Raw genomic sequence first — 14,233 nt, 5'->3', positions numbered from 1 at the left:
GCGCCTGATACTTACTTCCCATTTTCTCAGCTCGCTCTAAGCATCCTCATTCCTTCTAATTGGACTTCCCCGAAGAGCACACAGATATTGACACACTGTTGTATGTTTAATTTCCTGCTAGAGAGAGAGTTTTTTTTCTATTTTCATTTCATATCAACTGACTGTAAAAAGGTGGTCTGTTTTCTCCGTGTCCATAAAATGTCATCTGGTTGTGATTTCTGGCAGATTAAACAATACCACGTACTCATTTGTTTCCGCTATCAACCAAAATCTTGACCCTCCTTCCCTCGTCTTCACCCTGCGCTCTATCTGCGCCCCGTCTCTCCCTCGCCCCCGTCCCTTCCTCTGTGTTTTTCTGAGGGACAAACGGAGAAGCTGTCCCAGTCGGGATGAGTCAGTGCAGCTGGGGTGCAGGTCATTTTACCCACAGCCCACTCAGACGGGACAGATGGCCCCGGCCGCTCGCAGGCTGCTAAGTGCTAACTCTGCAGCCAGATTCTGTGAGCTAAGCTAATGCTAACACATAATGGGTGAGAGGCTCAGATAATGCTCTCAAACCACTGATTTACTGTAGATAGAGATGAATAATGCACCGGGGCCTTTTTTCTTTTGAGTGGCTTGTGCTGCTGATTTCACTCGGGAACGCACAACAATGACACTAAGTGCATTCCCAAGTGAAATCAGCAGAGACTATACAAATAATACAAATTCCTTTGTATTGTGTTGTATTGTATTGTACTAGATATGCTATGAATTTCAAATTTGGTAGCTTTTATTGGCTGTGACAAAATCGCTGATGCAATTCTGACAGCACTATAGGACAACCACGCACAGATTCTCCTCCCAGAGTGAGCCAACGCTTTTGATTTCTATCATAACACTCATTTTTTATCTTGCTGTTTTGTTTTCGCCATCGGTGCAAGGACCGTGTATCTCAACTGAATACTGAGACACGGATGCCGGCCTTTTTAAAAGAAGCATGGACCCCTAAGTGCCTATATATATATATTAGGATTTATGATGTGGCATATTTGCTGTGCACTTCCCTTAGCCATGCTTATTTGGTTGTATGCTTTCTAGGACTAGAATGTGTTCTGTGTTCTCCGTTAACCTCCTATTGCAAAAAAACGTACGTAGATTGGAGGCATGTTTGGATGTTGTCTGTGCGGTTGTCTTGAGTGAGTGCACATGCTGCAGCTGCAGCAGCACATATACCAGAAACATTTCAATCTATGAAGTCATAGGTTACCCAGACTAGCTTGTAAACTTGCCTATGCAGTAAACATAAAAGCGTCGCTGTTTCACAGTGAGAGTGAATGTGCGAATGCAACGCTTAAGATTTAGTGTTGGCAATCTATTTAGTGTCCCTTTTTAAATGCCCGACAATCGTCGTTGGTCCATTGAATGTAATGTGCAAAGCGGGCACATGTTTGCCTGCACTAACACTGACTGGCATACATGAATCAGTTGAAACACGAATGACGCTGTTGTCATTGTGACTCATTGTCCAACAGCAGTGTCAGGGGGAGACCTGTCCACATCCTGAAGACACAGTCTAATGTCCCAACTGCTGCTACTGCAGAAACGCAGTAACCCACAGGCCTGTCTCAGTACCATTAGAGATATGGAGGATGAGTTTAAGTATGTAGTTTAACAGCCTGCGATGACGGTGCATTAGTAATTAGTGCACTTAAAGGCTTTTTAGGCCGCATTAATCTATCGAAACCATGAAGCACAATTAGCCTTTTAAGCGCAGTAAAAGCGGAGTTGGTGGAGCTTGAGTGGTGTTTGCAGGATGGTTCACCAGAAACTAGTTTCATACATTTAGACTAATAGATCAGATCAAACTCTTGTATTTGGCCACACACTTATTTTTAGCAGCTGCAGGCTAAAACATAAGAGCTCAGTTCCACTGTCTTTTTGTTCACATCTTACTGCACTTTAGGAGTCTTGCCAAGTCATTAATCAACATGCAGCGCTGCCATATTGTCTCATTCATGTCTTTACTTCTCCTGGTTTGGATTTTGGCATGGCATGTTACCAAGTAGGACAGTCTGGTGTGGGAATGCTATGGCTCATTTCATTCTTTGATGTCCGTCAACGGGGAGAAGACGCTGAACATGTCGGCTATGGAGCTGTAATAGATGAGACATTTCTAAGAATAGTCACATGGCTTTGGCGATAATGTCTCTATTGATGCCAGCCAGTGTCTAAAAGGAATAGTTTAACACTTGCATTGTCGCTATAGCCGTTGTTGACTACTGCTGCTGGCCGTAGAGACGGACACGAGGGGGATATCAACTGCTCATTAAGTAAGCAAATAAGCTCATAATGCTATATTAAATCTTCTATTTGTGCGTATTTTCTCCCTGCTTACGCACTTAACCTACTTCTCTCTCCATCTTTGCCTTTGTCATGCTCCAGTGATGTTGGGTCAGAAGGCCTCTGACGGCAGCGTGACTCCACTCAGTTGGCATCTCCCCTCAACCCTCCCACCCTTCCTTCCCTGGTCATCTTCTTAGTCAGACCCTCAATGCCCTCTCTGTCTGGCCCCACAGGCTGTAGGTCCTGGGTGGGCGAATAGAGGGTGTCTTCCTGTGTTTCACCCTATCAGAAGACACTAGAAACGGGGGGGGGGGGGGGGGGGGGATAGAGAGGGGTTGGCGGGGACAGCTGCCATGCTAGGGGAGCCCCCACCATCCCAGTCCGGTATCGTCCCATGCCGTCCCATTCCCAACCCTGGGGCCCATGAACACTAGACTCCTACAAGCCGAAGTGGGCTCTGTGATTGTTGAGTGAGCCAAACGGTTCACAATCATTCGGTGGATTAAGGAAAACTCGAAATGGATGTGTATGTTTCTGTCAGTCATTAACTTGACCCTGGCCTGGACCAGGTGGGATTTAGCCATTCATTTTACACCGGACACAATGGAATACACAAAAGAAAAGCAGGACTAGATGCCTCATCGTGCTCTTCACGAGCCTTGACGGGAGGTATGTAACGGTGGACAACTACTCAGTATGTGGTAACACTGTTCCACTGTTTGTTTGTGGCATTGGGTTCAAAGTACTCTGGTGTGGTTTGGGTTCTGTCTTGTTGATATTCAGTGTGTTTACACACACACAAAGAGATGTGACTGTGGTGGAAATTGGTGGAGTCGATGTGTTTCTATTGGCACATTTATTGTCTGGATTCTGGGTCAAATTGACAAAATCTAGTCGAGAGAAACAAGGGAAAGAGTTTTGACCACACGAGCAGGTTTTCAACAAGTCTGCCACAAGAGTGTGCATGCATGACAAATTCTCATAGTAAGAGCAAATCATAGGGATGAAAGGCAAGACGGTTACTCGTAGTGGTGCATCCTCGCATCTTATATAAATATAGTCCAACTACAAGTGAGACAAATTCTAAGATAAATTACTGTTTTTTTAAAGTTCCCTCAGCTGAACTGTAGATTTTTAAATGCAGACACATTCGCACATGAGGGAATACAAACTGTGTGTTGTCTCACTACAAGTGCTTGTTCTCCCACTGTGCTCTCAGCCCAAACGCTTTGAGTAAAAAAAAGAAAAAGGAACACTTCAGGCTGCAGTGCATATCACTAACGCACTTAAAATCTGCCCGCATTGGTTCAAAAACATGGTGGACGGCAGAGGAGAAATCGAATTACTGACCAGCTGCACGCAAATGTGGATTTTACAGTAACCGAGTTATTGCACTGCATGTAAATGTGTTGTCTGACTTCCTGTCTTAACCTGATTTCTTCCCCTTTCCTGTTGTCTTGTGAGCATATAAATGAAGCCCGTGTCCATATGCATGTCAAGTACGGATGTTTCTGACTCTGGGATACGTTTTTAAATTTTTTTGCATCATTATATACGTTTTTGTTTTTAATGCATGTGTCTGGTGCCGAATGGGTGGTACGAATCAAGTGGTGCAAGTGTGTATAATTGTGCATGAGGAGAGCTGTGTGAAAGTCCACAGATGGAGGAGAGATGCTCAAGCTAGCACACAGCTTGTCATCCCAGAACCACTCGTGTCTGTGAGCGTGCTAATGTGGCACTTCAGAAACATGCAGATTCTCTTCTCTTCTTTGAATCGAAGAACGCTGCTTATAACATTTTAGTTACATTTTTTTTTTTTTTTTTTACATTATAACTTATTCTCATTTATTTTGAGATGAATGCATTTTGGCTGTCTTGCCCCAGCACTGAACGGCTGTACACACATCCTCTTTTCTCTTATCTTTTTGATTATTTCCTGGCTGTACTAATTTTGGCTCATTGCATCTTTTATAGTCGTATTTGTTTGGGGCAGTCAATTTGATATATTTATCTTTTGTCTTGCTATATTAATCTCTTCTTTGTTGTACATGATGAAATGTTTTGATGTTTTTCATTCCATATTCTTCCTGTTATGGCCCCTTTTTTTTATAGTTGCACATTTTTATGATCTATCAGTATTGTCAAGTGCTGTTCTTAAAGCCGTTTCATTTTTAGTTGTGCAGAAACTGCAGCCACCAAGTCGATGTCAAAGAGCAGACCAAGCAATGCATTCAGTATTTCTCAGATATCAAAATGTAAATATTAAATGCATTGTGACGTATCAGCGTGTGTATCTTATGTCGCCCTCTGTTTGGTTCGTGTCTCTTCGCTCTAAATAACTGGTTGTTTTCTCATGAATTTTACAAGGAACTCCTCCTCAATGACTGCGAGGCAGTCTGATTAAACAGGTCTCACTTGCCTCTTGTCTTCAGCATAACTTCCCCAGTTGTCAACTTCTCACCCTGGGCGGGCCTGGCCTCGCTGTAACCCAAGCTCTCGGTCCTTCTGTTCCCCACAGGGTAACTTGACCCAAGATTGCTTTGTCATGAGAGAGAGAGAGAGAGAGAGAGAGAGAGAGACCCTCTCCACACCCACCGCCTTTGTGCGACCAACCCAACACAGACACATCACTGTTGTTTTAGCACATTCACGTCAGGTTAAATTTGGTATTTAAGGAGGCCTGCCTCAAAGCGTGTAGGTTTAATAGGTTTAAGCCTCATTCGGACTATGTGGGTGTGTTTGCGATTATATAACGCTGTCCTTTTGAACTACACTGTCTGAAACATGTGCTGCACGTGTGTGTGCAACATGTCAGTGTGGGATGTGAGTTGTTTTCTTTTTATATGTGACTGTGTGTGTGTGTGTGTGTGTGTGTGTGTGTGATTTCATGTTTTAGTGTTCTTGTATGTGATTCCTGTATGTCCGTGTGCCTGCAGTTTAAAAGCCAGGCTCTTGTTCAGATCCTCAATTTGTTCTTCATCCTGTTTGTGGAGGGAAAGGTCTGATGCTCATCATGCTGTCTCAGGCAGGGGCTTGGCCCTCTAACAAAGGACACCCTGTGGTTGGAAAAACAGCTACGGGATGAAAAAAACCCCACATGCACGGCATTGTTAATACGGACAAAATCGTACCCCAAAAACAATAACAAAAAAGCTTTAGTTCGCATTCCTCGCACTCGGTTGGTCTGCTTCCTGATCTGTCTGATCTCTGTGCCGCTTGTTTGTGTTCTTTGTCTATCATTTACTAACATTTCAAACGGCACTGGACACGTTTCTGGTATTCGATCAGTTATTTGATTTCTGGTCGAGTACTACAGTATTCGGTTGGTGAAACCTGTACAAAGCGTCCATACATACTTCCCCCTAGCTTCAGCAACAAAGGGGAGCGAATCATTTTTGGATAACTCTCTTATCTTATGATCAAATCCAGCAAATATGCGCAGACAACTTTTGCTAGTATTTTGTGGAGAGCATATTTTGAGCCGTAAAACAAAAACATTCAGCCTGACTCCAATGACTCGGCAAAATCGAGAGTTCGTGACCCTCTTGAGTCTGCATTTATATGAATCACTGCTGGGTATGTTTTCTAAATATAACTACAAACACCATGAGGTGGGAAACGCAATCTAGAAACAGAACAATGTGGCGTCGTATTTGCTTTTGAAGGGCTGAAGAGGCTTCTCACTCTCACTGACCTACATCTTTTAAACGACAACAACAACACATGATATGACTGCTATGCGTGAGATGTAAACAAGTTCTCAAGCTTTATGGTTTGTTTTTTCTGCCATGATTTAATTAGCTCTGTATTTTCAATTTCAGTGGCACAGTGGGCCTTTTTTAATAATTCAGTAATGAATCACATTTAATAAATTCTCCCAGATAAGAGAAGGTTCTTATTGTCTATCTCTTTAATGCTCTTTAGGATAAGGATTTTATTATTAAACTGTCCTTTTATTCATGTACCCAAAATGAAGTCGTAGATCTCACTTGATTGCTTTTATTTTTGTCTGTCTGCTTTGCCTGAATTTAAACTCTTTCCCTGCTTTGTGGTACCTTTTTCCTCACAGACAACAAATCCCATTTGAAAGAAAATACCCAGTTTCTCTTTTGGTTATTCACCCCAATCATGGTGCGAGGTCAAACCATGCGTCTTTTGTTCTGGTCATCCCAGACACATATTTCTGGTTGCGGGCCTCTGGCCTTGAGAGTTCTTCAGCGAGGGCAGTGCAGCTGGTGGAGAGTGCACACAGAGACACAAGCTATGCCCGGGACACATTGGCTAAACTGGAAAAATACAGCATTTGGCCAGCGGTCGGGCAAGAATGGAGCAGTCATTGTGAGAACACACATATAACCTTTGGCCTCGTTTCTCTCCCTGCAGGCATGGAAGAAGCGGTGGTTTGTTCTTCGCAGTGGCCGTCTGACGGGCGACCCAGACGTATTGGAGTACTACAAGAATGACCATGCCAAGAAGCCCATCCGCGTGATTGATCTCAACTTGTGTGAGCAGGTATGGTTCCTCTCTATACTATCAGCCTGCAGTCTCCAACAGTCTGAATGTATGATTCATTCTTAAATTAAATGTAGTCCAATTTTGACCAATCGCAGTCTATGCCCGTCATGTCATCGTGACGTTAGGCGGTTTTACTTTACGTCATACGGAGGGACTGGTGAATTGTTCAAACATTTTTCAACCACATGGTTTTCAGCAGTTCGGCCATGACCGGTGACTGTATAGGTCAGCCTCATATTTCATAAAGCTCACAATTTGTCACAACTGCAGGTCTAATATAAGCCGTGAATAAAAACCGTAAAAACATTTAAAACACTCAATCGGATGTTTTCACAGCAAAATAGATATTTGAGAGGGAATTATGACCTGTTTAACTTCCCAAGTATTTAAATAAAAATACAATCATTTATTTCCCAATTTGAATCGTTTGCTTTTCTGAAAATAACTGGTATAGATGTCAATAACAATGTAAAATAAATAATAACATTTTGAATGTTTGGAAGGGCTATTTATTCCAGCTCTACTATTTATCTATACATGTTTCATTGGCTGTAAATCATCACTTTGTTTATACATCTGTTAATATATTTGTTCGTGACTGATGTCATGTTAAACTGCGACTTGTTTGTTACCGCTCCAGGTGGACGCTGGGCTGACGTTCAACAAGAAGGACCTGGAGCACAGCTTCATATTCGACATCAAGACCATCGACCGTGTCTTCTACCTGGTGGCTGACACCGAAGAAGAGATGAATAAGTGGGTTCGCTGCATCTGCGACATCTGTGGTTTTAACCCCACCGATGACGGTAAGCATTGGCATTAGATAGTTAACCACACATTATCATTTTGTTGTTGACTAATTTATTGCTAAAATGATAAAATACCAAACGGGAAACGTTCATCCTCTGAGATCCTTGGAGCAATCCGTCAACCGTATAACCACCTGATGATGTCACTATGACAGTAACCAGCGCTATGATATTACCATATGTGAAAAAACAACAACTTAAAAGTTATATTATTGACCTCACTCCACAGTAAGGATTGTGTGTTTTAATACGGTATTGCTCTTCTCATGCATTAACACCTTGTATAATGAATGTGCATAAATAGAGGAAAAGCTGAATTGCTGTGTAGCAGCTTCATCACCAGCAGTCAGCAAGTATATTTCTAGACTCTTAACAATTCCATATTCGCTCACAAGTTAATTACTGTACATTTGGTTGGTCTCTCTTATTTCATGCCACTGTTTTACCTCTTAAATATCTGCCCCTCTTTCTCTAAAGGAGTTAGGCGAACTAGCTGAATGTGCCAGAGGGCCTCTATTCAGCATAGTTCTCAGCAGAGGTCTAATGATCCATGTGTTGATCCATGTGTTGTGTTAAATCTCACGTTACCCTCGTCCCCAATACTGTATAATCAAGTCATTGTGTGCCTCTCGGTCTCACTGCCCCTCTTTGGTTCTCTCCCTCTTATCTGGTTCTCATTGTCTCTCGTTTTGCGTTCTCTTGTTTCCCTCTCTGTCCTCTGTCTTCGAGCCTAATTGCAAGCTTTGCTATTTGCATCTCCCCCCCCCTCAACTAAACGTGTCAGCATTTGAATGTGAGGAGAACTAATTCGCTGTCTGACATATCACGCCACCCGGGATTTCAAACTTGGCAACCGAGTCACCGATTACGCTCCTCCGAGGTCATCTGCTCCACAAGCGTTGCGTCTATGCCCCCACGTCTGTTACATGGCTGGTGTCGCAGGGCGAGCCCGACAACACTATTCAACACAGTTATTGAAACTGGCTGTTAAAACCCTAATGTGCCGACAAACAGTGAGCCCATTCAAGGAGAAAGTGGGTCTAAAGACAAAACTCCTCGCAGATAGCCCTCCTCACAGTTCCTGTTACAAAAGAATGTCCTTGGCTCTCCCTTTGGCGCTCGCTCTCACTCCTCTGCGTGTGAGACCCGACTCGGCGTTCTGTCGTGTGTGTGGCCACGCTGGAGTGCTTCATGGCCGGCCTGATATTAGAGGAGGGAACATTAGGAGTGCTCTGAGAGACAGTGGAGGAGGTAAAGATGAGTATGAGCAGAGGGGATTTTCCCCTTTTCCACTTCACAGCTTCAACAAACAAACGGGGGGGGGGGGGGGGGGGGGTGAGCAGAGGAGCAAATGATGCACTGTGATGAGAGAAGTTGACCTTTTAAAGAAGAGAAAGGGGGGACCTTCCTTGTGTAAAAGAAAACCATGTCGGTTATAGAAGAGAGTGGGAGGAGAACTGTGAAAGAAGTAGAAAGATGCGGAATGAATACAGATATTTCACCGAGCATACGCATCAGCCATCTTGGCTCTCCGTGCAGTGCAACAATCAGCTCGAGCAGAAGGGTTTGAAAAGGACTCTGGTATTTGTGTGACAAAGCAGAGACCTTGAGGAAATGCTGTCTGAGAAGGAGTGTGTGGGATTCTGAAGGCAAACACCGTATTCAGGCTGCTCACGGACAAATGGTGCTTCTAAGTGGGTTTCATGCGTATATGTGTGTGTCGGGACGTGAAAAGAAGGATGAAAATACTAATTCGTGATGTTTTTTTTTTTTGTACGTACATTGACAGCGATGACTGGAGTGTGCTTTAACTTGATATTAGCTCTCAGTGACGGTGTTATTCAGGGAATCTTCTCACACAAATATCACGCATGTCACATCTATATCATGTCCTTCCCCTAAAGTTGGACAGCGCGCTTTATTTGAAAAGGTTTGGTTGCTCCCTGTTATTTTCCACCCAAGAAGGAAGTGAGTTTTTTGGATTCTTGTGGCTTGTTGATTTTCGGTTGAGCTATTCTAAAGAGCTATCTGAGATTTGTCCTCGTGTTGTTGAGTCTACACACATCGGCCGCTCAGGTTCAGATGCTATCGAGGTGTAAAGTTGATGTAGTGTCGGTGTGGAATTGGGTTGCTAGGAAACAGCTTGGGTCCAAGTTTACTCAGCCGGTTGACATCGGCAAACACAGCTTACTGTTTACTTTCTGCTTAATATCATCAGTCATCAACATCGCCCGCACTGACTCACTGGGCTTTACAGATCCGCAGCAGGAGCAGGGCCCGGCTTCATGGACGACTGAGGGTTCAGTTGGAGCCATAGGTTAACAAAAAATGCAACAATGTGCTTATTATTATTAGCATAATGCTTAAAATAGGACCAATACAAATGTAGTAAATTCAGTATGAGATGTCTATGAAATATATTGGCCCACTGAAATGAGTCCAATATGACCGCTGGATTTATTGAAATGCATCCAAAGAAAGTCCAGCTAAAGTAAATAAAAGAACTGATGGATCCTTCAGACTTCCATCATCCTGATGCCTTACATCGAATGAATGTGATCTTCTAATGTGTGCCTTGTGCTGCCCTCATTAATAGCCGCAAAGCCACTGAACAACATGTAAGCCTAAACAGCCATTCATAGACAGATCTGGATGGCATCTCATCTTTTGGCATCAATTTAATCACTTGATTACGGTCCAGTTCATGAATTAGTGGCCTTTGTTGTACAAAATAGCACCCCCTGTAGGCTCCATAAAAGTGTATTAAGTTATTCTGTTTTTAGTGCAGGTGATCGTTAATTCAGCAGCAGTGGCCCACCTCCTCTATAGTCATCTGTCAAAAAGCGGTGTATTTTTTATTTTTTGGGGTTTGCTGTGCTAAAGAAGATAATACGTAAACAGCCTTCTTGTTTCTTTCCTGCAGAGGCAGCAAAAGCTGCTCACCAGTCAGCCATCGGAGGCCTGGTGGTGGACACCCCACCACACCCGGCACATATCGCCGGTCCACCAGCAGTGCTGTCCAGCGTGCCCCCTCCATACCAGCCGGTCAGCGTGCGACACCTGGACTCTCAGTCCAGTTCAGAGGAGCCCCAGGACTACCTGTGGCTCGTCAACTGCGAGAGCAAAAAGCCTGAACCCAACAGGTGAGTTTGTTTTGCGTCAACGTGCGCTTATCGTACGTATACGAGTCTCCGTATTCACTTTTTTGCCGGAGTGCTACACTGTGGCACAAGCTGCTCGCTGTATATTTTTCCAACCCACTGCCACTCTCGTCCTTGTCTCTGCTGTGTGGCCGTGTAGCTCAGTGCAGCGTCACTCTCCATTGGAGGGAGACCAGCAGTATTTGCTCCTGGAGGAGTGTGAGAGCAAGACGCTTCCTCTTCAGGCTAGTCTGTGAGTGGCCAGCCATCCAGCTGGAACTGCCTGCTTGTGTGTGGAGTGCTACCCGTGTGTTTAAAAAAAGAAAACAAGACAGATCAACAGCGACACTCCAAAAACTTCATAGCTGTAGATTTACATGCCTCCTGTAGATGAATGTTAGAGCTGGATTTGTCTGATCCTTGTAGATCAGAACAGACCGAGTTGTCCTCTACCTAACACTTTTCGTTGCCTGCATGTTGAAAACAGATATTCACCCGACATCTTCTGAGAAACGAGATGCTAATGTAGCTGGAGGTGCTGAGATTAGTGACTAGATGTCTCTGTTTATAACGTTGTGTTACTAACCGTGGCTTGCAGACAGTGCTGTGAAGGCTTACCTTGACTGAGTGGATTTCTCTGCTTGCCAAAATCAATCGTGGATATTTAATTCTCTGGTGTATTTGTATATTGTCTCCTTTAGAGCTCATGCTGAGTGTTCCAAGTCTACCTCTTCAGAGACGGACCTGAATGACAACCTCCCCTCTCACCGCACGCCCACCTCCTCCACCTCCTCAGCTAAACACACCTCGCACAACGGCTTCTTCCCACAGCACCCGGCCCCCGCCTCCGCCTCTTCCATCTACGACTCGCCTCCATCGCGTTGTGCCTCTCTATCGACAGACGCGGGCCTGTACCACCTCCCTCGCAGCTACTCCCAGGACACTGTGCTGCTCCCAAAGTCCGCCTCCTCCCCCGTGGCCCACCCGGACAGCGGGGATGCCTCCGAGCTGTACGTCTTCAACACGCCGTCACGGAAGCCCTCGATGGAGTCGCAGATGCGCAACCTTTCCATCAGTTACGATATTCCACCTACGCCTGGCGCAAACTGTACCTACCAGGTGCCCCGCACTTTGTCAGCGTCGACAGGTGTGGGAGGCTCAGAGGGCGGGGGAGATGCAGTACCCCCTCCCAGACCACCCAAGCCTTCGCTCAGTTCCACCTCAGGACCTCCGCCACCCCCAGCCGAGCGCTCACCTACGGACAACTATTTCGTGCCTCGCTCAGCGTCCGAGACGGACGGAAACTACTGTGTGCCTACTAGCGCTGGGAATAAGGCTTTACGCAGCAACACTATTGGCACTGTGGACTGTTCGCGCCTCCGCAAAGGTTTGTGTCGGGGAGAGATTTCCTATGCTTTTGGAAAACCACTATGAAAGTAGAAATTATGCTTTATGGTCTTAGAATACTTAAGTTAAATGTTATGTTCGATAGGACACACACATTGACAAAGCCACTTTCCTCCATAACTTCTTGACCTTTAAGTGCAGTGATCATTTGTATCAGCTGTATATATATGGCTTTTGCACAACATTTATGTCGGCATTTGGTATTCTTTATACATTCTGTTGATGGATGACACCACCGGAGCTCTTGGCAGGTTTCCTTCTACCTTCAATCCCTATTTTGGCCCTCACTCCTCTGTTCTGGTCACAATGCTTATCAGCTTATCAGACCTGAACACAGAGCAGAGAGTTTCCTGCAGATGTCTTGACGATTTAAGGCCTTGGTTTGTGGTTATGATACTCAGCTCAAACATTAAAATGCAGGCAATATACATTAGGAATCATCTTCATATGCCCTTACTTGTGGACAAGTGCATCCCCTCTGTTGCATCACTTCCACTGTGTATCAAATCAAGAGAAGATTCTACTAAAATCATACGAATTAGATATTCTGTGTAGACAAGAGATGCGTTTTATAATGAGAGTTGAGTATAATTCGAAAAAAAAGAAGCAAATCTAATTATAAAATGTTACATTTATAGCAGCAATTTTAAATCGATGCACAGCACCCTTTGTAGAAAGGCTTAAAATAGACAGAACACAACTGTCTGACAAGAAGAAAGACACTTTTGAAGTATGGACACAACATAATATATCCTTCCACTCACTCCTCCCTCTTGTGGTGACAAGTGTCATTACAGAAGTATTGGTGGCAAAATAATTGTTTACACAAACCCAAGAGACGCTGAAGTCTTTGGTGAAACTCTGTTATCGGCCTAACCTGCGCGCATCGCTTGTGAAGGCTGTGGACAGTGGATACCCCGGGCTCAGAGGAGGAGGTGTTGTGTGTGTGTGTGTGTGTGTGTGTGTGTGTGTGTGTGTGTGAGTTCACGTTGAGAATATTTCACCCAACACGAGACTGGGTTGAAGGGTTTAATTCTGCTGCTCTGCATCCTGGTGACAAATACACAGGCCAGGGTGCAAACACACTGTGAAGGACCATTGACTAGTTGAATTATTTATACTGTAAACAGGATTTCATCCGACCAATTTGTAACGATACATTTTACTTATTAGGGGGGGCAATTACAATATTTCAAAGAAATGGCATTAGTCAATGCAATTATTCCCCGTCATGGTCCCCCCCCCCCCGCTGTGGTTCTTGTGGCTGTAAGTGAGATGCATTAGCGACTCTGCATTAGCGCCTAATGAGAATGCAAAAAACAATACTTCTGTGCTACACAGTGGAGTCATTACATGCTGTACAGCTACTGAGCTCTGTCCCGCTAAACACAATAGTCTTTCCAGTGGAAACACGTACTGTACTTTAATAAGGCCTTGTGTGTGTGTGTGTGTGTGTGTGTGTGTGTGTGTGTGTGTGTGTGTGTGTGTGTGTGTGTGTGTGTGTGTGTGTGTGTGTGTGTGTGTGTGTGTGTGTGTGTGTGTGTGTGTGTGTGTGTGTGTGTGTGTGTGTGTGTGGCGTTGGGTTTATGCTGGAGCATAAATGGGCTTGAAATTAAGCATTTTGCTTTGATATGGGGAAACATTATGCGTAGTGCTCTTCATGTACTGATAAAATTATTGCCGGTTCAATATCGAATTTGAATATTGAATGGAGGCGTATATTTGTTGATTTTATTTGTTTTGTTTTTTCAGATTTTGGATCCCAGGACTGCTACGACATTCCTCGATCATTCCCCTCTGAGAAAAGCTGTTCGTTTGACTTCAATGAAAGCTTCAACAGCTACTTTGTAAGTGTTGCTCCAAGGTTCACCGGTTTATTAACTCACAGATGTGTGCTTTCAAGTAGCGTTTGCCAACTTAAAGATACGTTTTTTGAGTCATGAATTTGGCTGTTTTTACAATCTTCATCGTAATTGTTATTAGAGACGTAGACGTGAGAAAACTTTTCTGCTCACAATAAAGTTTGGACTTTTCTCA

The 14,233-nt window shown here is 44.2% G+C and overlaps 1 protein-coding gene across 6 annotated transcripts in view; it reads left to right on the top strand.

Annotated features, from left to right (window-relative positions):
* gab1 (GRB2-associated binding protein 1) overlaps window positions 1–14,233 on the top strand; it is a 47,875-nt gene that overhangs the window by 23,585 nt on the left and 10,057 nt on the right. For 4 of the 6 annotated variants that reach the window (XM_076091390.1, XM_076091391.1, XM_076091394.1 and 1 more), the window contains 6 exons: window positions 6,709–6,837; window positions 7,481–7,646; window positions 10,573–10,792; window positions 10,950–11,042; window positions 11,491–12,176; window positions 13,949–14,043. In XM_076091390.1, the coding sequence (XP_075947505.1) occupies window positions 6,709–6,837; window positions 7,481–7,646; window positions 10,573–10,792; window positions 10,950–11,042; window positions 11,491–12,176; window positions 13,949–14,043 (1,389 nt within the window). The remainder of the gene's footprint in view (window positions 1–6,708; window positions 6,838–7,480; window positions 7,647–10,572; window positions 10,793–10,949; window positions 11,043–11,490; window positions 12,177–13,948; window positions 14,044–14,233) is intronic. The other 2 variants (XM_076091392.1, XM_076091396.1) reach the window with 1 other exon arrangement.

Source organism: Anarhichas minor, unplaced genomic scaffold (assembly GCF_050575085.1).
Source record: "Anarhichas minor isolate MPS153535 unplaced genomic scaffold, ASM5057508v1 ptg000014l, whole genome shotgun sequence".
NCBI lineage: Eukaryota > Metazoa > Chordata > Actinopteri > Perciformes > Anarhichadidae > Anarhichas > Anarhichas minor.
Note: the sequence above shows the minus strand (reverse complement) of the source record. Positions and strands in the feature narration are given on the sequence as shown.